Consider the following 22,928-nt stretch of genomic DNA (forward strand, 5'->3'; position numbering starts at 1 on the left):
AGTCTACTTTTCCACGTGTTAAATCAGAAGAAGAAACCATCGAGTCTATAATTAGGGGCGCCTACAAAGTGGCCATAGGGCTACCGGTAAGCACACCAACCCAAAATCTTTTGGACCTCGGTATATATAATACATACCCTGAGCGAAAGACGGTGGTACTGACTGCGCAGAGAAATTGTCTAAGTCAAACGAAAGCGGGGAGAGAGATACTTTCTAGGGTGGGCTTTCCGCCATACTCCCAGAACATGGACGAGGTTCTTGTAGAAATCCCGGATCCCGTCCGCAGCAACATCTTGATCTCACCGCTGCCCAAGAACATGGACGTAAAAACTAACAGAAAGCGCAGAGAGGAGAGAGTGCGATGGCTCCGAAAAACATTCAAAAACAAATCAAATGTTTTGTATGTGGACGCTTCGAGGTACAATTTTAAACGGTCAGTTGCATCGGTACTTAGCAACGACAACTGCATGGTGACATGTGCATCACTGTACACGTCCTCGATCGCCAAGGCGGAATGCTTTGCCATTGCCCTTGCAATCAAAGCGCAGGAACAAAGAGATGAACCGCAGACAACTATCATTTCCGACTCGCGGGAAGCGTGCCGTTTCTTTTTAAGAGGCCGCCTTCCGATAAAAATAAGCAAGTTCTTAGGCGGGAGCTTGACGAACAAATACAGGCTGATCTGGTGTCCAGGACACGCAGGCCTGGAGGGGAACGAAAGTGCTGACGCTGGTTCTCGAGGGCTCACGAATCGAGCAGAGCTTCGACAGCACATTCAATCCTTTGAAACACTCCAGGAGGAAGCTATCGAGGAGGATAATGACCCATCCAGAATGGCCCCTCGCGAAATTCTTGCTAATCAGCGAGGCATGCGACAAAAATACAGCGCCCCCCACAAGTCATTAGAAGGGGAGGACGCGATTGACCTCCGCCGAATTCAAACGGGAGTCTTTCCCAATCTTCAAAGGTTACACAAAATTTTTCCAACGCTGTATGGGTGTGCTTGTCCGTGGTGTGGCGGCTCGCCATCGCTCTACCACATTTCGTGGGGATGCCGACCACCAAATTTAGATACCTTTTTAGGTCAGTACAAGCTTTGTATTACTTTCGAGCAATGGGAGGCACAGCTCGCCAGCTCTGACCCAGAGGTGCAGCTTGCACTTCTGCGTCACGTCAGACAGACGGCCGCAGCCAGTGGAGCCCTGGACTTGGGGCCCCACCCATCAAGCTCATGACCCCTTTCCCAAACCATTGCAAATAAAGTTTTTCCTTCCTTCCTTCCTACACGTGATAAACTAGAGGCAAATAATGACAAAAATCCACAGGCTTTTCGTGAGATGTTAATCTCGCATATATACCCTGCACAGCTGTATACCATGTCGAAGTTCACCGGTCTCTTCTCATTCTGCATGAGTTATGGTTAAGATATTTTCAGGTGGACTCCTGCTGATCATTAAAATGTCTTTTCTGATCGAACAAAGCTAAACGCAAGCAGGTTGCAAGGTTGCACCTACCTCGTATACGTGCTTAACCGGTGGTCCGATGTCGTCCGAGGTCTGCACCTCCTTATCCTCTATGAGAGACACGTTGAGGTACACTTCGGGAGGGAACGAAGTCCTGCGCAGAAACAATCCTGAGAAGACGTCGGGCAAATAGCAAAATAACTTTGACTCAAAAGAGAGACAGCATCCGTGTTTCGCGGCAGTCTCTGGTCGCTCCAGTTTCGCCAGTTTTGTAAAATATAGTGCTGATGTTCCTTTCAGTAAGTTTGAAAAAAAAAAACACCGAAGAGAAAAAGTGAAGCTTTTTCCTGCTCATCTTCTATGTAATTCCTACACTACGCTTTATACTTCAGGTGCTGTGGAAGCTCTGCAAGAAGTTAGGCCAGCAAAATACATAAGCGCACGCGCGTTTCGTGCTTGAATTTCGTCTATCCACGCCAAACGTCATTTTGGCGAGTGTATTCGGAAAAAAAATCGTGCTGGTTTATTGCATTGAGAACAGTGAATTCCTATATTCCGGACAGAAAATTTCTTTGGCCTTGTGGGTGCCTTCTGAACTTCGCAGAATGTCGTCTGTGTGTTGTTTGTGAAAAAAGAAATATTTTAAAGTACCACTCTTGATTTCTATAGAAAATATGGTGTACATGTCAAGCAAAAGAGCTCGCGTAAGGTGTTTAGAAGAGTATTTAGCTGGTGCATTTCGACATTCACCTTTGCTGCCGTGTTACACCCCTTTTCGGGCCTGAAAGAAATGGAAGTAGGTGCGATTTTTCGAAAAAGTACTATTTTTTATAAAAAGAAGCTTAATGTGATTATGATCATTTTCGCGCGGTTTTGTTCGAGCGGCATCAAATCCACGACTGTATCTTTTAGGTAGGAACAGCACTGAATATTGCCGAGTTTGGAGAGACAGCTAGGCGTCCTTCTTGCTTTTCTAATCAGTGGGCGTACGAGTACACAAGTACTTAATAAACGAGTATATCGGGCTAGTTGGTGCGGATTCATCTTCTCAGGAAGCGTAAAACTAAGCGATTCGGTGTCTCGCGTTTGTTGTCAGGGTTTCAAGCATTGCGGTTCCTTCAAAGATGTACCCAAGTACAACGTGTGTAACGGTACGAATTTAGTTTCCTGCATGATTACGTTCGCACGGTGGGCATTGTGCACACGTGAAGTGTTTACGTATAACACCCCCGGAATTTAGACACACACCTGGCAATACTTCACTGCGGAAGCCACATGGAGTGTTTTCTTTTTTTGCGCTGAGAACACGTACAACCTGGCAAACAAAAATAAAGCGTTGTAAACTGTAGAAAACATAGTGTGTAAAAAGCTTGCGAAGAGCTGCATCTAGCACATAAAACTGACGACGACCGTTGATAGCTGTTTGAAGTGTTAATATGAACGCGCGGAAATAAGCGCTTTGCTGTTGAGCACGCCAGCATTGCAACAAAGTAAGCTTTAAGTATCTGCTTGTATTGTTTTTTTTTCCTTTTTGTTTCCGTTCTCCCATCCAACCCTTTTCTTTTTTTATTAACAATAAGCATAAGTGATCCCATGCTAAAAGCGCCTCTCAGTGATCGTCAGTTTTTCTCTTGTATAAGCCATACCCTACACATTTGATTCACAGTTTTAATTGGTATTCCTCAGACGTTACCACGTAGATTACGAGTACTTCATGACGCATCATAAGTCCCAACTCCCGAATACACTTCATCTGCTAGTAACAACTACGATATTAATGGTCCCCGTATTGTGTGCTTTGATTGTCAGCTGTCCCTATTGCTGGTTCCCTGAAACACAATGCCTCCAAGTGCGTGTGTTCTCACCCTCTAGCAGTCATGTTGACTTTCACGGTCACTGGAAGCTGAACAACGAGGACGTTGTCTTTGGAAGCCGCCTGTACCTCAGGGTTGGTGCTGCGAACAGAAAAAAAGACGATCACGTTCCTAACGGGTAAATGATGCTGAAGGATAAGCCACAAAGTAGATTTTATCCAATGCCAGCCACACGCAGCCCGACGTTGTGCGCATTTATTGTTACAACTGGTTTTTGCCAAAAATCATCCGAAGTGGTCTTCTTTGCAGCATAGAACAGACTGAGTTTGTCTATGACCTGATTTATTAATATCGTCGATAGATTTACTCACTCAGTTTTACCTTTATCTCATCTTCTTTTTATAAACTTCCCTGCGAAAAATTGAACCCTGGTCAATTAACGCACTAGCGGTCACATACAGATAGAAATGCGTGCCTTTCAATAATAAGCATCTCTCTATTACGCACACACACTCTCACAAGCGCGCGTAGACAGAACAGGTGTGCTCATCTACATTCCTCACAAAACACACAAGCACAACAGTCAGCATTAGTCTTCAGTTGGCCGTATGTGGTAGGTATCCACGCAAACTCAGTTTTTGCTGGAGCTAGCGTATCTCCTAATGTTAAAGTATTAAAAGAAATCTGTTGTTGATTTTCGTGCCAGCGCAGTGATGTGTACCTGTTTACTCTCACGGTGATGTTCAGTTCAGACGCGGTGGGCACGAGCCTGGCGGGGGCGAGGATCACCTTGAAGCGCGCCTTCTTGCCCGCGGCAAGAGGGTTCTGCACGTCACACGCCAGCTGGCTCTCACCAGATGCCAGTTTCTGTGCACCGCCACAAGTCACCGGGTCCTTGGAAGGAAAAATGTAAACGTAGTGTTCTTCAAGACCACAAGCAGGATTTGTGCCTGAACTTCTAATCACGAATGACATAGGGGTCCTACTGGGAGGTATCACCCAAGTTATGAGCCATGCAGACCGTTACATTAAAATAAAGTTTGTTCTTCGAGACATCAAGCACAAACACTTACATTAAAGAATTAACAACGTCATACAAAAAAGTACAATAATACACATTTCAAAGAACGACAAGCAGCAGTTGCGCACGTTTTTATCACTTCAAACGTTAATGGAGACGTCATTGTGCATCACCACGGGTCGTAATCCCGATCCACATCTTTCTCGAATGCTTTTGATATTGCACGTGTCAACGTTCAGCACAGCAACTGAATGAATTGACAAGCCTCCTATATTCACTAATATATGAAGGCGTCGTTGGTGCTTTCTTCACTCATTCTCTCCTAATCTCGGTGAAGTTAAACTCTGTGTATACGGCTCCTTTTCTCTTGTCGGTCCACAATTTAAGAACGAGTGCTCGAACGTCGTACTTCCTAGTTGCTTATCATAGTACCTGTGCGAGTGTTGAACGGGCAGCTTGCTTGGGCCGGCATGCTTCTCTGCTAAAAGATGCTTTCAAAGGTGAAGCCTGCTTTACAAAAATTCTCTGCGTGCATTTTTGTTTATAAATGCGTTAGATCGCAGTAATGATTTCTATGCATACATAAAGGAGCGTCCACCATAATGAAGACTGAATTTTTTCTAAAACGCCTATCTTTTTGCTGCTTGCTATTTTGACCCACGCTCGAGCTAAGTATTCCAGTTCTGCTGCGTATAAAAAACAGTAGCGCTAAATAAACGAGGTTGAGAGAGTAGACGAAACTTGCACTCACTTGCTTCTATGTAAGCCAGACGATTTGGATGTGCACGATGCTAAATCTACTCAATATTTCAGGGCCGTCAACTGCTTACATAGATGGAGGCACTTACGACCAGCATTATGATGCAACATCGTTTCGGCATTATGGCATGCGAGTAATGTTGATATTAGCGCACTTGTCGCCTCTATTCTACCCAGAGTTCCTTCGCAAGCCAGTGCGTGTGGACCCACGAAGCACTTATAAATACGAACAGAACTAGCATTTACAGCTGGACTAATTTCCTATTCCAGTATCAAGTCGAAGCCCTGGACTGACAAGCCACCGTGGCAATGAGTCACCATATGCCAGCTGTTGTAATCTGCTAAAACCCTCAATAACAAGAATAATTGTTGGGGTTCTACGTCTCAAAGCCATGATATAATATTAAGGTGTGCCGTAGTGAAGGACTCCGGAAATTTGACCGCATGGTCTTGTTTAACGTGTCCTGACGTCATACGATACGTGGGCCTCTTGCATTTCGCCTCCATCGAAATGTGACGTCTGCAGTGGCTGGAACCGAACCCTCGACCCAGTCAGCAGCAGAGCGCAGTAGCCACTGCAACACCGCAGCGGACTTGCTTGCATCCTTCACTGCTTTTTCGCATAGATTGTTCAACGTATGCGTCAATGCACTTACTGCTAACCAGCGTATCGTTTGTTTAGTAACCGAATGTGTAGAGTGTCCTCTTCTCCGTTTTGGTGTATTGTTGTGCTCATATAGTTTCTCACAAACACCTAGAGGGAAGTTTGGCGTCACACTCTATGCAAATTTATGAAGGGGCGATGTTGGAGAGCTGGAAATGACGGTAATGTGTCTGCGAGCCTTGCGTTGGCTGGTTTTGAGCGAGGCTTCGGCTCAAAAGCGAATACGACTGCGTAAATAAGGCTTCTCTAAAACAAACCGTTCATAAGCAGATCTCATTCACGCGTATTATATTCTAAAATAAAAGCCCACTCACGTTGACGGCACAAACAAATGGCGAAGGAAAGAAACAGACGACATAAACGTGGTGGGAAGAACGTTCGCTTTGTCGTCTGCTTGCCAAGTTTAGCGGCCGTTGGTTACTTCTTACGCGTCGTAAATTTATACATCAACGTACAAGGTTCTAGTGTTAAATACAACACGTTTCTGTGCAATGACAAAAATTAGTAGCTTATCACGTGCTCTTTTAGAAAGGAATCAGTCATTTTACCGTGAAGCCAGACGCGTCTTCGAGGTATACAAATCTGAGTCAAGTTCGAAGCTCAGGTATCCCGTCGTTCCCTTGCATCCAGCAGCTTACTAGCGCCAAATTTTTCTCTAGGTATGATTGTGAGAAACTCTATGGTTGTGCACAGCCCCCTTGATTTCCCTGGACTGCCGGATTATCGGCGGTCACTTGGGAAGCGGCCGTCGTCAGAACTATGGTGGTGGCGCCACTTAGATAGGGGTGTCTTCAAATAAGCTTTTACGTTTTTTGGTGCTTATATGCAACAAAAATACCGTAGAAAAGTTTTAAAGAGGCGTAAACGTAAATATAATTTACCCTATATACGTAAGTGACTCCGCCATAGATGACAGGCGTTTTGCACTCATTCAGCAGGCAACCATTTCAGTACAAGACATAGCCTCCGAAATTGGCGAACGCCAAAATTGCTGATCTAAAAGGCTAAGTACAAAGACCCTTACCCCTACGTAGGTAGCGCCACCATAAATGACGGGCGTTTCGCGCTCATCCGGCAGGCAAGGGAATCTAGGAGGCTGTGGGTTGTGCTACACAGGTCGGAGAGATCGTAAGGCGGTGTGGAGAAACCGCAGTGTCGTAGAGGAACTATACTCACCAATTTTCCTTTCTCGACCTTGACGTAGTTGAGGTCCGGAGGGATCGTGAGGAACATCATTGTCTCGAACGCATCTTCACCGCGGTTGTCAATGGCCATCGAGAGTTCAACGTTGCCCGTGCTGCCGATCAGGAACTCTTCCATGTTTCTGCATATACGAAACAATTTTGAGAACATAATGCAGAGCCCATAGCTCGAGTTTCACCTTTAAAGGTTTTTTGAGCTGTCTTTTTTTATTCGAAGCACATTTGGGAGGTCTATATATCTGTCTGCAAATTTGAAGGTCTATATATCTGTCTGTAAATGCTAATGTTGTTGTTGGGGGAAGAATAATCTAGAGCATCATTAGTTAATTATTTCATGACGTTCATCAGGCGTAAGTAATCAGCTGTAAGTTTTGGCTCTTCTGTTGAAGAGTTCACTGATTATCAAGCTTATCAAACTTACGGTGTAACTCTGAGCTTCAAGTCTGGAACACACACACCATCACCACCACAGTTCTTCCGAATTTGCACCTGCAAGAATACACATAGGGGTGAGCATAGCGAAGGGCGCGCAATTGCCTTAATTTTGGTTGTTTTTGTTTGGACAAAAACTGCAGGCCAATACTTTAGCCCAAGCAGAAAGGTGCATTACAGCAAAAGAGAAAACAAACAAACAAAAGAACCAGGAAATACAAACATGCGTAAACAGTGACACATGAAAAGAACATAAAAAGCAGCATTCAGACTTAGACATCGCCAAAATTTGCAACGAAAAATTGTTTATCAAGGCAGCCATGAAATCACTGGGCTGAAATGCATCAATGGGAAAGGAATTCCACTCGGGCCCCTGTAATTATCATCATTGAAGCCGGGCTCGCATATATTATCACGTTCACAAGTCTCGGTCGGCATACAAGTAAACTAGTAGAAAAGAAAAAAAAACAAAATTGTGGGGAACCCTCACCTCCCAATCGCAATTAGCTACGGGGGTCAAACTCTCACAGCTCCCACCTCACCCGACCCGGCTCTGAGGTGGTAAACCGGGCACAGCTGTGCTGGATTGCGGCCCTAGCCTGACGGGACAGGCCGATTGGGGCACTATCCCACAATTCCGCCGGTGATCCTATGTCAGGATTCACGGATGTCCCACCACCAAATCCCAGTGGCTTAGCCACTCAAACACAGATGTGCAAAAGGCTGCGTTGTCGCTAATACAGGGCAATTTCGTGTGGTTGGGCCCCTAGTCCACGGCACCGCTAGATCTGGCCCTCCTCACTAGCCTCAGTTAGTTCCCGAGGGCAGGGTTGGACAGCATTTTCTCCCCCCTCAATCTGCTGTTATCATCTTTCCTGCTCCTCGGTGTGAGCCTTGCATTCCCACGTGATGTGGTAGGGCGTCGGTGTGCTTCCACGCCATGGGCATATGTCTTCGTAGGCTATGGGGTAGTACCGTATGTAATGTGTGGACGTTTATATATGTATTCGTTTAAAGCCAACGTAACGCCATAGAATCCACCACCAAAAGGGTTTTGTGTGGTTCTGGGTAGAGTCTCCGTGATTCCCTGTAATATTGTAGAATCACTTTGTAACTGGGATCGATGGATTTCGGGTCCTCCACAGTGTTGCCATCGGCAGCTCAGAAACTAGTAAAACCTCGAGCCGATCTGCATAGAGGTTCTCAGTAACACCTTCGTGTCCCTGGGTCCAAGTTATTGCCTGGGTATACCTGATGTCTAGTTCTCTGCTACTTTGGGTAAGTATCCGACGTGCCTTGGAGTCGATTTTTTCCTTACTGACAATTTCTACATGTGGCCTGAGAATACATGTGGCCTGAGAATACATGTGTTCTACATGTGGCCTGATCTCACAAATAACTTTATTGGAGTCCTGAGGGACAAGATTAGAAGAGGCGAAGGGACCTTTCAAGCCAAGTTGCTGGGTCTACCCATGTCGGCATCAGATTATGATTCTCGGCGGTGTCACGAACCCTCTGGGCGGCCAGGAGTATAAATTCATGAGATTTATAGATTGCAGAATTCCAGGTGACCGCATAGCTTAAAATGCAGCTCACGTTAAATTGGCCCAGCCAAATTATATAGTAAATGAATACGTTTAGTGCCCGTATTTAGAATTACTGTGGAAAATCGGAATAGTACCAGTTGAAAGCTCTATGAAGTAGAACGAGCCTCGTGCTCTAAGTCTAATACAGCAGATTGTGGTTCAGTGGGCACGACCATCTCCGAGCCAGCTGTAGTGAGCCCATGAGCTGATGAGCTGTCAGTGATAGCAAGAGCCTAATTGACAGTGACGCACCCACGTACAATCGATTATATATCCTGGAAACCGATTCCGTCAGGAGCTTTTCAGCAGCAGCATCGTGGTGTTCTGTAACGGAGTGCGCCAGGTATATCTACTGCAGTTCCAGCCTCAGCGGCAGGAAGGAACCGTATACAAGATTCAATTAGTCGCTAACCGGCACATGAGTTACGTATTAAACCCGTGAAATACGCAAGTAAAGGGAGTATGGCCTCCTTACAACTTGAAATATTTGACCAATCATGTGGGAGCAGACCGCCGGGGTGAACAGTACGCTCAAGGCGCGTCCGGTCCAATCATTCGACTTCGTGCTTGGGTGTGCAGTGCGATGGCTAATGACCAACGCTGCTTGAAGGACGTGTACAGCGGAGAGGCGACATGAATTCCAAATAAATTTTCAGTATTTTAGAAAGTAAAAAAAACTGAGTGGCGTCGATGAAGCTAAATACACTGGCTCATACGTACAAGAATGCGAATGCAGCGTACTCACATCCTTGGTGACGTTGGCCGGCCTGCTGCCATTCAGTACAGGCAGGAGGAGTGACTGAGTCGACACTGTCTGGATGAGCTCAGTGCGCAGCCGCATTGTGATGGGCGTCAGCTTGTCTCGGATGGTTTTCTGAAAGAAACCAAGCAGCAAAAAAAATATATCACAATGCCATAAAATAACCTCCTAGAGTGCTCTAGGCTACACACCACCTTTCTGTCTTATTACGAATGCGATGAAGAATATTCAGTCCACAAACAGGAAAAATGTGCGAGTTATATGTATATTAAAAACAAAGAAGCCCCGAATGTGAACTATGTTGAGGAGGGATAGCCTTATCAATATTTTCTGTTTCGTTTTTTTAGCGTCTTACGCTCTTATGTTTTATTTTGGTCTTGTTTATTCTGATTGAAAAAATCATGCATAAGATAAATCAGACGTGCTTGCCCGTGCCTTGGGTATGACTCATGAAGTGTACGTAAAGTAGACCTATAGATGGAGAACATCATACGTGGTAGCATTACATTGGTTTAACAGTTGCGGTAGCGCATTCTGGAAAGCGAAGAGAAACCTTGAAATTACTGAAAAGCTGTCCTGCAAGAATTCAAGCCGTTCGTGGCACCGTTTTTAGAACGTTGATTCATCGACAGCAGCGCGAGAGTTTTGGTGCGGCGGAAGTTCCCAAGTGCTTTCTTTGAAAACAAATAAGTACAGTAGAGATGCAGCTGCTGCGAAAATAACAAAATATGATACCATTCCACTCTGAGTGTGGGTAAACGGCAGATTCTACAGCTGCACTACTGTCTCTGCTCTTGTAAACGTCATTCATAAGCGCGCCGGTCCTCGGGCGTTGTCCCAATGCGGGTTTGACCCATAAATGCCCCACATGACCGCGCCAACGCAACGCACCGACTTGAATGACGGGAGAAACAAGCTTTAAACGAGCACCGAAGTTTTTTTTTTTGCCGCTATATTACATTAGTTTTTCCCACCACTACCCAGAAAGCACCAGGTGTTTCACATGAATGCATTAATATACACCACCACTCCCTAGAGGGCACTGGAAATTTTTCGTGCGCAGATGGACGTCGCGAAACTAAGTAGGTGTGACCTCTACAACTCCGTTGTAGGGAAAAAACAGCAATGTCAAGAAAACACTTGCCAAGACATAAGCGTTCTCCGAGTTGCAGTACTGCTGGTCCTTGGCGAGCCGGACGGTCCTGTTGCGTACCAGGCTGTTTTGCTGCTCGAGCAGGAAAGCGCGCGCGGGTCCCTTCCGTTCCGTATCCAGTGCCAGCTCGTAAGAGACCACTGCGTGACATAGCATACACTTTCAGGTGAGATGAGAATGCGCATTATCATACTAATAGGTTTTTAGAAAAGAAATAATCACTACACTGCTTAGCTATGATTTCTTATGAGTGCACGGCTGCAGTCCAAACGCGACGAGAAAATATACAAGGCAGTAAGAATACCCGTCCTTACCCGGCCTGTTTACTTTCAACTCGTCTGCTTCTTGTAACGCAGTACTCATACAAAATTACTACAAGCCGCCGGTCATGACAGATAACGTAAGTTTGCTGTTGTGCAATCTTTTTTTTTTCAAATCAATCACAAAGAACTAATGGGTCTTTCGTACGGCTGAGCTCTTTTTTAGAAAAAAAATTGACAACCTCAACGCTCATTTTCTTTATTTTCTTTTTTTCGGTGAAGAACAGGAACGACTAGAAATATTAGCAGGGGTGCTCGCTGCCACGGAGGACTTTACGTTAGAAACGTTGCCGACAATGACTGTGAAAGCGCGCAGCCCCATCAAAAGCACTCGGGGCGAAAACCACCAGAGAGCACCAGGTAATACCATAATATCACCATGTAACGCGAAGACTATGGCACAGAGCGCTTCAGGTGTTTTTCAAAAGCACAAGAAAGACCAAAGGTCTCTTATCACCGTCCTGTCCGAAGTTCAAGAGTTGCTTGCCCCTGAGGTTGTCGCGAGGTTCACGTTACGTATAGTTTCAATTTACGGTGTCATTAACGCATCATCTCAGCAGCGCTATAGAGTTTACTCACATATAGAAGGCGCCGCTCCCAAGCCAGTGTACCGCAGACATACAGTCATGACGTAACTGCAACGTGAGAGGAGAAAAGAGAACGGGCATGCAGGGATCAGACACTTTTCCTAATTATGAAGTACGCTCCTCTGCACATCATTCACTTCCACACAACTGCTGCACCTGTCATTGTTTAACAGGAAGTGACTTGGTACTGCACAAGACGCGTTTGGTCCACTTGCATATGATTTCATCTGGAAAGCCACATCTACCTCTATCACGTCACATTAAAAGCAAACTACACGCGCTCAGGGGCACACGATATTTGCAAACTTATATTTGAGCAAACTGCTTCGCAGCAAAGCTGTCGCTGGAGCGTGAACAAATAATGTATAATTGTAATGGTGGCCGTGTCTTGTAAGCACGAATAAGTTAGGTGTATGTCGTTTCAGTCGTACGTCCGGATTTGTTTTCATTTATTACCGAAGCCGGACCAAGCCATTCGGATAAGAATGCCCTAACCACACGAACGCGTTACAAAGCGTCAGCGTGCGGCGTGCCCCCTCTCTGTGCGCACGCTTTTCCTGTAAAAAGAGGAGGCGTGCATAGGAAGTGGACACGCCGCAGGCTGACGCGCTGTAACGCGTACGTGTAGCTAGAGCTTCGAAATAATAGCAGCGCACAAAAAGACGGGACGCAGAAATAGGTGGTTTCGAAGCACGCCGGCTCCCGGACCGTTCCACGGGTCAACTGCGCTCAAACGTTTATTTGGAGGTGGTCCAAGACGCTGGGTTACCACGGCGTGTGCGCATTATATTGTACTTCTTTCCGGCTAGCCTGCCGCATTAAAGCTTGTTCTTCGGCGGCAACGTAGTTCCTGGGTTGGCCTGGAGGCCAGCTTCGCCAAACGTAACAATGACAAGCTCACATAAGGAGACATCGATGAGAAGCCACATATGGGGACTCCTTCCATATCGACCTTACCTGGTTTCAATTCAAGCATAATAATGCATGAAATTCAAACCCCCGCGCTTACCAGTAACATTAAGCACAAGATTGTTCAATAATAAAATGTAGTTTCTCATAATACTTTGTAATAAAGCTTTCATTCATTCGTTCGTTCTCATAACACAATTCAGGCTGCGTGACATGTAGTGATGACGCACCTTTATGTATTAGTGCAGTGGTTTGCAACCTGAGGCCCACGGGGCAATATTAAGCGGCCTCCAGCACATCATACCCCCTCTCCCCTTTGTCACTTCCTATCTGAAGGCCGATATGGCAGTTTCGACCTAGAATATGGTTTAAGAGGAATCATGGAATATCGCTTCCATTTGGCATTGCCCCTCTCCCCCTGTCTTTACACTTAGCCACTTTTGTTGTACTATAGCCACGGTCAGCAACCTACAACCCGCGGGTCACATGCCAACCTGCGGGCTTTCTTATGCGGACCACAGCTCAACGTCAACACCCTCCCGCCCTTCCCCTTCTGTTGACGTATACCTGAAGGCCGACATGGACACGTAACAGTTTCGACCTAAAATGCGTTCTTTGCTTGCAACCTGTGTTTCATTGCAACTTTGCGACATATGTGCCGAAAATTAACCAGATGCCTAATCCAATTTTGTCAATTATTGTCAATGTTTTACGTTTTGCCTGCAAATCCCCCTCCCTTAGCCCACTTAGTCGTCCGGACCTGGCTGTGTCGGTGTCATTAAACTTGGCCCTTCGCCCCAAAAGGTTACCCACCGCTTTAGTAGAGCATCAGTACAACTGACAGCATGACTATACATTCCGCTCTGCACACAAGGTCGCATTCGGTGACTCGGGGCAGTGTTTAGCTCACCCACCATGGCACCCTGGTTCCATCCCTCAGTGTACACGTCGTGTCCTCCAGATCAAGGTTGTCCCCGTCGATCTTGAGTGTCGCCTCCAGGTCCACCACGGGTCGGCTCCTGCAGAAAGAGAGAGGGAGAAGCTATCTTTGAGTAGTGGTCATAGATGAGCTGAACTGACATTTGTTCCATCATTCTTATGAGCGACTCTCAAAAGTTCGCGATAACCAGTGCCAAGTCAGACATACTTGCTTGAGTCCAGTGATTGCAAGTTTGCAACAAAGTTCGGCTTCTGTAAACCGCGGCTTCGGAGTCTGATGCATTTATTTACTGTATATTTTAATTAGCTGGTTGGCGAGTCGTGATATCGATAGCATTCAGTTTCCTAAAATTAACTAGAGGGGACTCTGCCGTTGTGATTGTTCAGCGACCGTGAAAATTATGGGTAGTGCACAAATTTGCCTAGTCTTCACGCTCGTGGGCTTCGAATGCACTTATGGCTCTGTTTATTGTTGTCCTTTTTTACTTTGTTTCGAATAAAAGAACAGACGTTTGGGAACGTTTTGAGCTGATTTGAATTGCTTAGCCTAAATTGTTGAGGTGGCGAAGTGCAACTACTGAGCATTCGCTCAACGTTTTCTCGTGATCAAGCAGTTTCAAGCCACGCGAAGACAAATGGAGCTGAAAGTACGAAGACTAGGGCGAATTTGTGTACTACTCATCATTTTCATGCACACTGAAGCACAACAAAGCTGCCATAAACAGTAGAGCCAGGATTTCCTCTAGTGTGTTTATAGGGATATTATTAACAGAAACGGTGATTGTGTTTTCTATATTTTTGCAAGAAAATTATTTTTCTTGTGATGCTTCATCAATAACGTATCTATGTCTTTCTTCTTGCAAATTGCCGTGGCAGCCTTAATAGGTATTATTTTCTGAAGACATAGCTAATGCTCTCATTCGGCTGAGCCTATAGATGCTTCTGTTTTGTATGATCTGCGGGGGGGGGAGGTATCAGGATATTAGGAGCGCAAACAATATCTGTAAACGAAGTTGTCTGTCTGCACTGAAATTTATTAACCACGTCGATGCAGTCCCCTTTACGGGATGCACAGGCTCGCCAATGTGTAACCACTGCCAACGTCTCTCGATGGCAAAGTTTCATTAATGGGTAGATGTATCAAAAAAGTTTATGGATAAACGGATCGATGCGGTGCTATGGGAGAAGATAGCGCGACATTATCAGTAACTGCACAGGGATACAGTTGTAAATGAAATATAAGCAATCGCGTCACTATTTACAAAAATGAAAGGAAAAATATATTGATACATAAAAGGCAACGTAGGTTCATTATTTTTTTTCTTACCGGAGATACACGGCAGCATCGGAATCGTACGCTCCAACCAAGAGATCTGCAGTAGTCGAGAAAACGAGCAGTCATAAGTTATCCTATTCACAGAAAAGGGATGAAGAAATTCTTCAACAAGAAGCGTCTTCGGAGACAACGTTTCGGCAAGTGTACTTGCTTTCTTCAGGGCAGCAACTGTTGCCATTGGCTGCCTTGAAGAAGACAAGTCACTTGTCGAAACGTTGTCTTCCCTGCTTAACAATTTATTCATGTCTTCAAGCTTGCATCCTCTATTGAGCCTCTGCCCTGTTTGTATTTAATTCACAACATGTACAAAACTTTAACTGTATACGTGACGACAAATACCCTACTGCAAAGGTCAACATAATAGCGGACAAAGTTCATGTAATCCCTTATGAACACTGCAAATCCAACCACAGCGAGAAGCGGCTGCTTTAAGCAGGTTAACATCCCCGCCTTCGTTCCAAGAAACTGGGCCTGCAAACGCCGACACAAGAGAGAAGTGAGGACATCATAACAACTGCAAAGGTGCGCAACAGCGGAAAGGAAAGAAGTCATGAAAACCTATCTGCCCGTGTCCAGGCAATAGGCGAACGTATCAATCCAGCACACGTGGGGGTCTACGTGAAAGATACATGGACCTTTACGAGGGCGTAGACCCCCGCGTAGGCCCTCAAAAGTCGAGATACCCTTCCGCGCGCAAATTTAGGGCCCCTATACAACCGCGAAAAATAATTTTAAGAAATGAGCGAGTTTTCATCGCCAAGAGTTTGCCGTACTTTCGGCCCAATTCGTGACGTCAGCAGTCCATTCACACGATGCCGTGAAAAAAATACGCTCTAATGTGGCACAAATACCAGGGTTATCGGTCGTAAATTGTCTCTTACTATCCTTCGCCACGTACTCGCACGACCGTGCTGCCTTGTATCCCATGGCTATCACGCGCGATCAACCGACTTTATTTTGTTTTGTTCTTTTTCGACATATGCGCAAGCGGAGATAACAGAGTGTAGTAGGAAAGTGCGCAATACGAATAGGCTCTACGCTTGGTGCTGAAATTTTACGCGTGTTTTATGAAGAAATTAGTGGTGAAAGTGATATAGTGCCTACAGGCAAGGTAGTGAAGGCGAGGAAGAAACCGCTTTCTCGCCTTTGAACTTGAATTTGTTTAGTCCTCCTTTAAAAAACGCTACTTTCATGCCACGCCGAAATTGGCTAAGCTTGCTCACAGGCACACTCGTTGGTGAGCTTGCTTACCAGGGTACTCGTTGCAACTTTTTTACCAGGAAACCAGTTGATAACTTTCTTTACCAGGATACTATAGTTGCTAAGCTCAAAGGTATACTCGTTTAAGCCTGCTTGCCAAGATACTCGTTGCTAAGCTTGCTTACCAGTATAGTCGCTTCCAAACTTGCTCAGTTCTCCCGTACAAGCCACAAAGATGTGCCTGTTTTACGCCACAACATAACGTGTGAAGGGTTCAAGGGAAGCGAAAACTATTTATTGAAAATTTGCGGTCCCCTTGAACACTTTCTTTGTTATTTCGTCGAGCAAAAGAGCCATTTCTTGTGGCTTGTACAGATACATGGACCACTAGCCCAGCAAATAATACTTTTAAGCTTGCTCACAAGTACACTCGTTGCTAAGCTTGGTCACCAGGATACTCTTTGCTAAGCTTGCTTGCCATGATACTCGTTGCCAAGCTTGCTTGCCAACATACTCTTTGCTAAGCTTGCTCGCCAGGATACTTTTTGCTAAGCTTGCTTACCAGGATAGTATTTGCTAAGCTTGTTTACAAGGATACTCGTTGCTAAGCTCGCTCACCAGTATAGTCGCTGCTAAACTTGCTCAGTTCTCCCGTACAAGCCACAAATATGTGGCTGTTTTACGCCACAACATAACGTGTGAAAGGTTCAAGGGGAGCGAAAACTAATAATTGAAAGTTTGCGGTCCCCTTGTACCCTTTCTTCGTTATTTCGTAGCGCAAAACAGCCATACCTTGTGGCTTGTACAGAAACATGAACCGACTAGCCCAGCAAATAGTACATTTAAGCTTGCTCACTAGTACACTCGTTGCTAAGCTTTGTCACCAGGATACTCTTCGTTAAGCTTGCTTGCCAGGTACTATTTGCTAAGGTTGCTCGCCAGGATACTCTTCGCTATGATTACTCATTAGGATACTCATTGCTGAGGCTGCTTACCAGAATACTCTTTGCTAAGCTTGCTCACCGGAATACATTTGCTAAGCTTCCTTATCAGCATACGCTTTGCTAAGCTTCCAGCTCAGGATACTCTTTGGTAAGGTTGCTGATAAGCCAGCTTACCAGGGTACTCGTTGCCGTCCAGATCGAGTCCTCCAGAAAGAGAGAAGCCAAACGTGTTGAGGTCCCACGTGACCTCTTCGGCCATAATCACCTGCGAAGGAGCGGATGGCCTGCCACGAGGGTTCCCCAGGAATATGTACACTGCTCCCCGCGAGTCTGTTCCAGCGTATGGGGCACCCACGGCGAAGTCTGCAACAGTAAGATTTCCCATCTGTTTATCTGTTTCCCATCTGTTTATCTGTTTCCCATCTGTTTATCTACACCCTTTACGAAATGTCAATGACGCGTTTTGTTCACCACCTTAGCTGAACGCTCAACCAGAGAACTTACAACCGGCCTCTTACGGTAAAACCTCCATTCTTGGGCCCAAGTCCCAGCAGTCGTCGGCCCAAAATGATATAAAACGGCTGGCGTGTATTTTTTTTAAACTTCGAAACTGAATAAGAAAAAAACGTAGTTTGCGGACAGGCTTAGTTTCTCGTCTCATATCTTTTCTTTCAAAATAATTACTTTGTTTCTTCTCTTATTTGAAGCCAGAATGCACTGTTAATCTAAGATACAAGGACCGAAAAAAAAACAGAAAGACGGATGAAAGGTAGCGAAATATAGAAAAGGGGAAAAAGAAAGAGAGAGCGCAGAAAAGGGAAAAAAAGATGGCCGCCCAGCTGCGCATTTCCTTCAGACTTCGAACCCCTACTAAGAAGCTGCCTTAATTTTTCTTCGAGTTTTTTGTTCGCCGTTTGTTAGTGTATACTTGCCAACGTCATATCCGTTAGGGAATAACATCAGTTGAGCCGCGGTGAACCATGGCATGAAACACGTTCGTTGTAAAAAATATGTGGCTCTATAGTAAATAAAGTTGTTTCTCTCCCTCTCTCTCTCTGGCTATATAGTCAGTCAATATACTTCACACTCCTCCGCCTCTGCGGATCGATGGCCAGGGGTGCTCGGCTGCTGACCCGAAGGTCTCGGGTTCGACCTCAGCCGCGGCGGTCGCGTGGAGGCGAAATGGTGGAGACCGGTGTACTGTGCGATGTCAGAACACCAGATGGTCAAAATTTCTGGAGCCCTCCATTACGACGTCTCTCATATTCGTATCATGGTTTTGGGACGTAAATCCCCACATATTAGTTAAATTACCAAGTTTCGCACATTGAACATTCTTATCTGAGCGCTTGCGATCCGCTCCGGTAAGACCTGCGTCTGTTAGCGATTTACACACGCACGCCGAAAAGGAACTGTAGCACGCATGACGCGATTTGCATAGAAACGCGTAGAACGAACTGCACAGCACGTGCGTAGAGTGATCGCTCGAGTTGCGGAACGGTGAAGCACGCCCGCTGGATAAAATTTTACCCAGCGGCCATGGCAGAACGTATCCCTGGCTTCGATCGATATGTGGGGTTTAATTCCCCAAAACCACCATATCATTATGAGAGACGCCGTGATGGATGAGGAGGAGGAGGAGGAGGAGAAGGAATAAATTCTATTATAAGAAACCAGCAGGTTTAGATGGTCGGGCCTAGGCCTCCCATGAGGGGACGTCAAGGGCTTGCCTCGACGCCGCCCCACTGGCGTGCTGGGTCGCCCAGGTTTGGTGTCAAGAGCGGGGCTCCACAGAGCCTCATGGAGCTTCGACGAAAGGGTCGTGGTGTTAGTGTGCCTGTACTGGGCCGGGCACTCCCACAGCATATGCGGAAGCGTGGCCGGGTGAGTGCCCCAGCACCAGCCGTGGAAGGTTGTGTACATGTCCGGGAATATGAGGTGTAGGTGGGCAGGTAAGTGATACGTGTTTGTTTGAAGTAGACGCAAAGTACGGCTCGGTTGAACTTGGGGTGATGTGGGAGAAAGGCTCGGCGTCTAAGGTAAAAGTTCTTAACGAGATTATTGTAGATAGTCAGGTTGTTCCTGGTGTCCATCTCGTCTCCAGTAGCTCCAGTGCGGTTGACAAGGCCTCGCGCCAGGGAGTGGGTTACCTCATTGAGGTTGGGGAGGCGGGGTGGACTGGGCCATCGTGGGCGGGATGATCACGTTGTCAGGGTGATCAAGTTGTCTTTGGAGTGTGGTGCCTGGCAAAGGATGCGAAGCGCTTGAGGAGAAATGCGGCCTTTGCTGTAGCAAGTGACAACTGAGTGAGGGTCGCATACGATGGTGTCACAGGTGGGATCTAGAGTGGCCAGGGCGATGGCCGCCTCTTTAGCCGTCTCAGCAGAGGAAGTAGTGACGCTGTATGCATAATGTAGGACTCCATTGCCTGTGATGACAGCTACAAAACATGTGCCTTGAGGATACTGAGCTGCGTCAACAAACGTGCTGTCAGGTGCGTGGGCAAGGGTTTTGTGATGGCTCCAGCGCAAGCTTGACGCCGGGTTCTGTTGTACTCAGGATGCATGTTTCTAGGGATGGGATTCGCGTGGATCCAGCTGCAGATGTTATGCAGAGTTGATTGTTTGGGGCCCTGTTGCTGATGATACGTGAAGCCAAGCGTGGAAAGAATAGAACGTCCTGTTTCAGTGAGGGTGATCCGTTCGAGCTGACTGCGTTATTGGGCTTCGACGAGTTTTGCAAGGGTGTTGTGAACTCCCAGTTGATTGAAAAGTTCAGTGCTGGTGTAGTGCGGGAGGCTAAGTGCCTGCTTGTAGACCCCTCGTATGAGGGTATCGAGTTTGTTTTGTTCTGCACGGTACCAGTTCAGATAAGCAGCAACGTAGGTGATATGACACAGGACAAAATGCTTGTAAAGAAGATTTAGCCGGTGAACAGCGCAGTCCGGTTCTTTGGAGAAAGGTCTCAATCGTGTCAATCGCTGTCTGCAGGGCTGTCTACTTGACTATCACTACCTTGGCGCGCCCAGATGGGGATGTCGTCGGCCTAGGTAGTATAGTGGATGTTGTCGACCAGTTGTATTGCTGTGCAAGGCCAAGCATGACTAAGTTAAAGAGCATGGGAGAGATGACTGACCCTTGCGGGGTGCCTACGCTGCCAAGAGGAATCAATGCTGATCGTAAATCTCCGACCGAAAGGGTGGCTGTGCGGTTGGAGAGGAAGTCACGGATGTAATTGTAGGCTCGCTCTCCCAGGTGGAGGAGACTAACTTGTTCGAGAATAGCAGCATGGGAAATGTTGTCAAAAAGCTTGACTAAGGTTGGATCCGAGAATAGCCTTGGTCTTACGGGAACGGTCGTTTAGAACATGGTGCTTAAGTTGCAGCATAGCGTCTTGTGCTGAAAGGCGAGGTTGAAATCCAATAAAGGTGTTGGGATAGATAGAGTTGTCTTCGAGGTAAGTGTTGACGCGTGCCAAGAACGCATGTTTCATAACCTTGCCCACGCATGAAGTGAGAGAAATGGGTCTTAGGTTGTTGAGGCTAGAGGGTTTGCCGGTCTTTTTAATTAAGATGACTTTCGCAGTTTTCCAAGCAGGCGGAAAGGAGCCATTGCGCCAGAAATCGTTGATGTCAGTCAGATGGGACACGGATTCGTTATCTAGATTGCGAAGGGTTTTGTTCGTGACCCCGTCTGGGCCTGGAGCAGAGCGACCGTTTAGCTTACAGAGGGCAGCATGTATTTCGGATTTGCTAAATTCTCCGTCTAGTGTGGGGTTGCGGTTACAGACGTAATTGCTGTGTGGACTGACTTGTCTCCGGGAGATGTACCTCGTGCAGAGATAGTCAAGCATATTTTGCTGGCCTTGCTCAAGGGTTTCCGTATAAAGGAGTTTCTGCAGCCGATCTTGTTGGGAAGTGCAGGTGTTGGTAGTGTCGAGTAGGTGTTTCAAGAGTTTCCACGACGATGGGCGGTGAAGTTGCCCGTTCATCGCGTACACAGCTCAGTCCATTGTTGCCGGCTGAGAGTTTGACAGTGCTCCTCTATGGCTGCGTTGAGTTTAGAGATCTTGCATCTGAGGCGACGGTTTAGGCGCTGCTCCTTCCACCGAGCTACCTGGAGGCCTTAGCCTACAAAAGGTGGGCTAGGTGGCTATCTATGCGTTCAACCGGGTCACCTGTGGTTATCACCCGAGTGGCCGTGTGGACGTCAGTGCGTAGCATTTGCGTCCAGGTGTCAATATCGGCGATGCGCTCCGCTGAGGTGGCGCCACTGCGCATCTTACGAAATGCATCCCAGTCGGTAATAGTGAACACTTTGGGGGGGGGGGGCAGGGGCAGCAACGAGATGAGGTAAAGAGATAGCGATGAGGTAATGGCCACTCCCAAGGTCCAGTTGGGTGTTAGTCCAGTGTGCATTGCTGATATGGTATAGGTAAATGTGAGGTCTGGAATAGAGTCCCGGGTGGTGGAGGTACCAAGGCGTGTGAGGAAGGATGGATCTGTGATAAGAGTGAGGCCTGAGTCATGGTAACCTTGCCAGAGGTTGCGAGCTGCAGCTTCCGTGCCAACGTAGACCTAACAGGTATGGGAAAGGTTACAGTCGCCGCCGATAAGGAGATAGTGCGTTCCAGAAAAATGGAGGGCCTTCTTAAAGAGAGTGAGGAGTTGACACTTTGCTTTGTTCTTAGGGCTATTGTAAATGTTTAAAAGAAAGATGCATTCTTTCCGTTTACGGTTGGGAAATAATTTGAGGAACAGGTGTTCGATGTGAGGGCTACGGAGATCATGTTCAAGAACGAGGATGCGACGCCGTAAACCCGGTGACGTGGGTGAGCTGTGTGGAATGTTTGATAACCGGAAAGTGTGGTAGGGACGTTGTCCCTAGCATATCGCCAATTGACACTTATGGAGAATGGCCCTCATATTCTCTGAGGGCGAAACTGCATTGGCGACTGTTTGGCCATACAAGTATTGCAGCATAACTCCCAGCGAGCACATGGAGGTAAATAAAAAAAATAAGTAAAGTGTGTGTTGTCCCGAGTTGTAAGATGGGCAAACACACCTACCAGCAGGTATTTTATGACACTTTATAAGTGAGTCAGCTCTCTTTGAGCTCTAACTAGTCTCAGTGAATTGCAGCATTCTAGAAACCGCAGGAGCGTGTCTGCGCATGGAGTTTATCAGAAAGTATAGAAAGATTATCAGAAAATATCAGTAAGCGTACTTAAGATTATTTCTAGACACAGCAATGTTGTCACAACGTCAAAACGCACCATTCACTGGGAATAAAAGACCAGTAGCATGATGTGAACAGTAATAGCTCTTTTTTTAAAAAATAGCAGCAAAAATAGATCAATAAAAAATAAAAATAGCCACAGGAGCGCAAGCATGATACGATACTTTTAGGAATTTTCTCTGTGAGAGTTATTAATAATAAAAGGCTTGTAAGCATTTCCAAACGCATGTGTGGGTTAATTTTAAATCATGCAATTGGTTCCAAGTTTTTTCAGTGTTAAAATATTCATGTCTCACTGCAACAATTAAAGGGTTCGTTGGGGAGAAGAAACTGATGGCACAGACAAGGGCCAAATGTTTTTTTTTCTTTTTAATACCAAAGCAGAGATAACATATCATACCAACATCTAGTGGTTTAACAACCGAGAAAGATTTCTCAAACTTGGGCAGGTCCAGTGCGGCCCTTGAGGACTAGCGGAGGCTAGGCTAGTCACAAGGGCTTTCAAGGCTCCTACCTATGCGCGTGGTCCAGCCGCCCTGCTATAGTTACCGCGCAGCGAAGAATCGCAAATGTAGTTGATTACTCGCGCTCTAATCTTCGTC

At 46.3% G+C, this 22,928-nt stretch overlaps 1 protein-coding gene across 1 annotated transcript in view; it reads right to left on the minus strand.

The window, feature by feature from the left end:
• LOC119178767 (integrin alpha-PS2) overlaps nucleotides 1–22,928 on the minus strand; it is a 107,459-nt gene that overhangs the window by 16,857 nt on the left and 67,674 nt on the right. Inside the window, exons 12-22 of the mRNA XM_075887580.1 lie at nucleotides 17,264–17,452; nucleotides 14,937–14,982; nucleotides 13,585–13,689; nucleotides 11,754–11,809; nucleotides 10,846–10,994; nucleotides 9,687–9,815; nucleotides 7,345–7,412; nucleotides 6,898–7,045; nucleotides 3,999–4,171; nucleotides 3,329–3,418; nucleotides 1,515–1,617 (exon numbers count right to left, since the gene is read on the minus strand). Coding sequence (XP_075743695.1) covers nucleotides 1,515–1,617; nucleotides 3,329–3,418; nucleotides 3,999–4,171; nucleotides 6,898–7,045; nucleotides 7,345–7,412; nucleotides 9,687–9,815; nucleotides 10,846–10,994; nucleotides 11,754–11,809; nucleotides 13,585–13,689; nucleotides 14,937–14,982; nucleotides 17,264–17,452 — 1,256 coding nt within the window. The remainder of the gene's footprint in view (nucleotides 1–1,514; nucleotides 1,618–3,328; nucleotides 3,419–3,998; nucleotides 4,172–6,897; nucleotides 7,046–7,344; nucleotides 7,413–9,686; nucleotides 9,816–10,845; nucleotides 10,995–11,753; nucleotides 11,810–13,584; nucleotides 13,690–14,936; nucleotides 14,983–17,263; nucleotides 17,453–22,928) is intronic.

Source organism: Rhipicephalus microplus, chromosome 1 (genome assembly GCF_043290135.1).
Source record: "Rhipicephalus microplus isolate Deutch F79 chromosome 1, USDA_Rmic, whole genome shotgun sequence".
Taxonomy (NCBI): domain Eukaryota; kingdom Metazoa; phylum Arthropoda; class Arachnida; order Ixodida; family Ixodidae; genus Rhipicephalus; species Rhipicephalus microplus.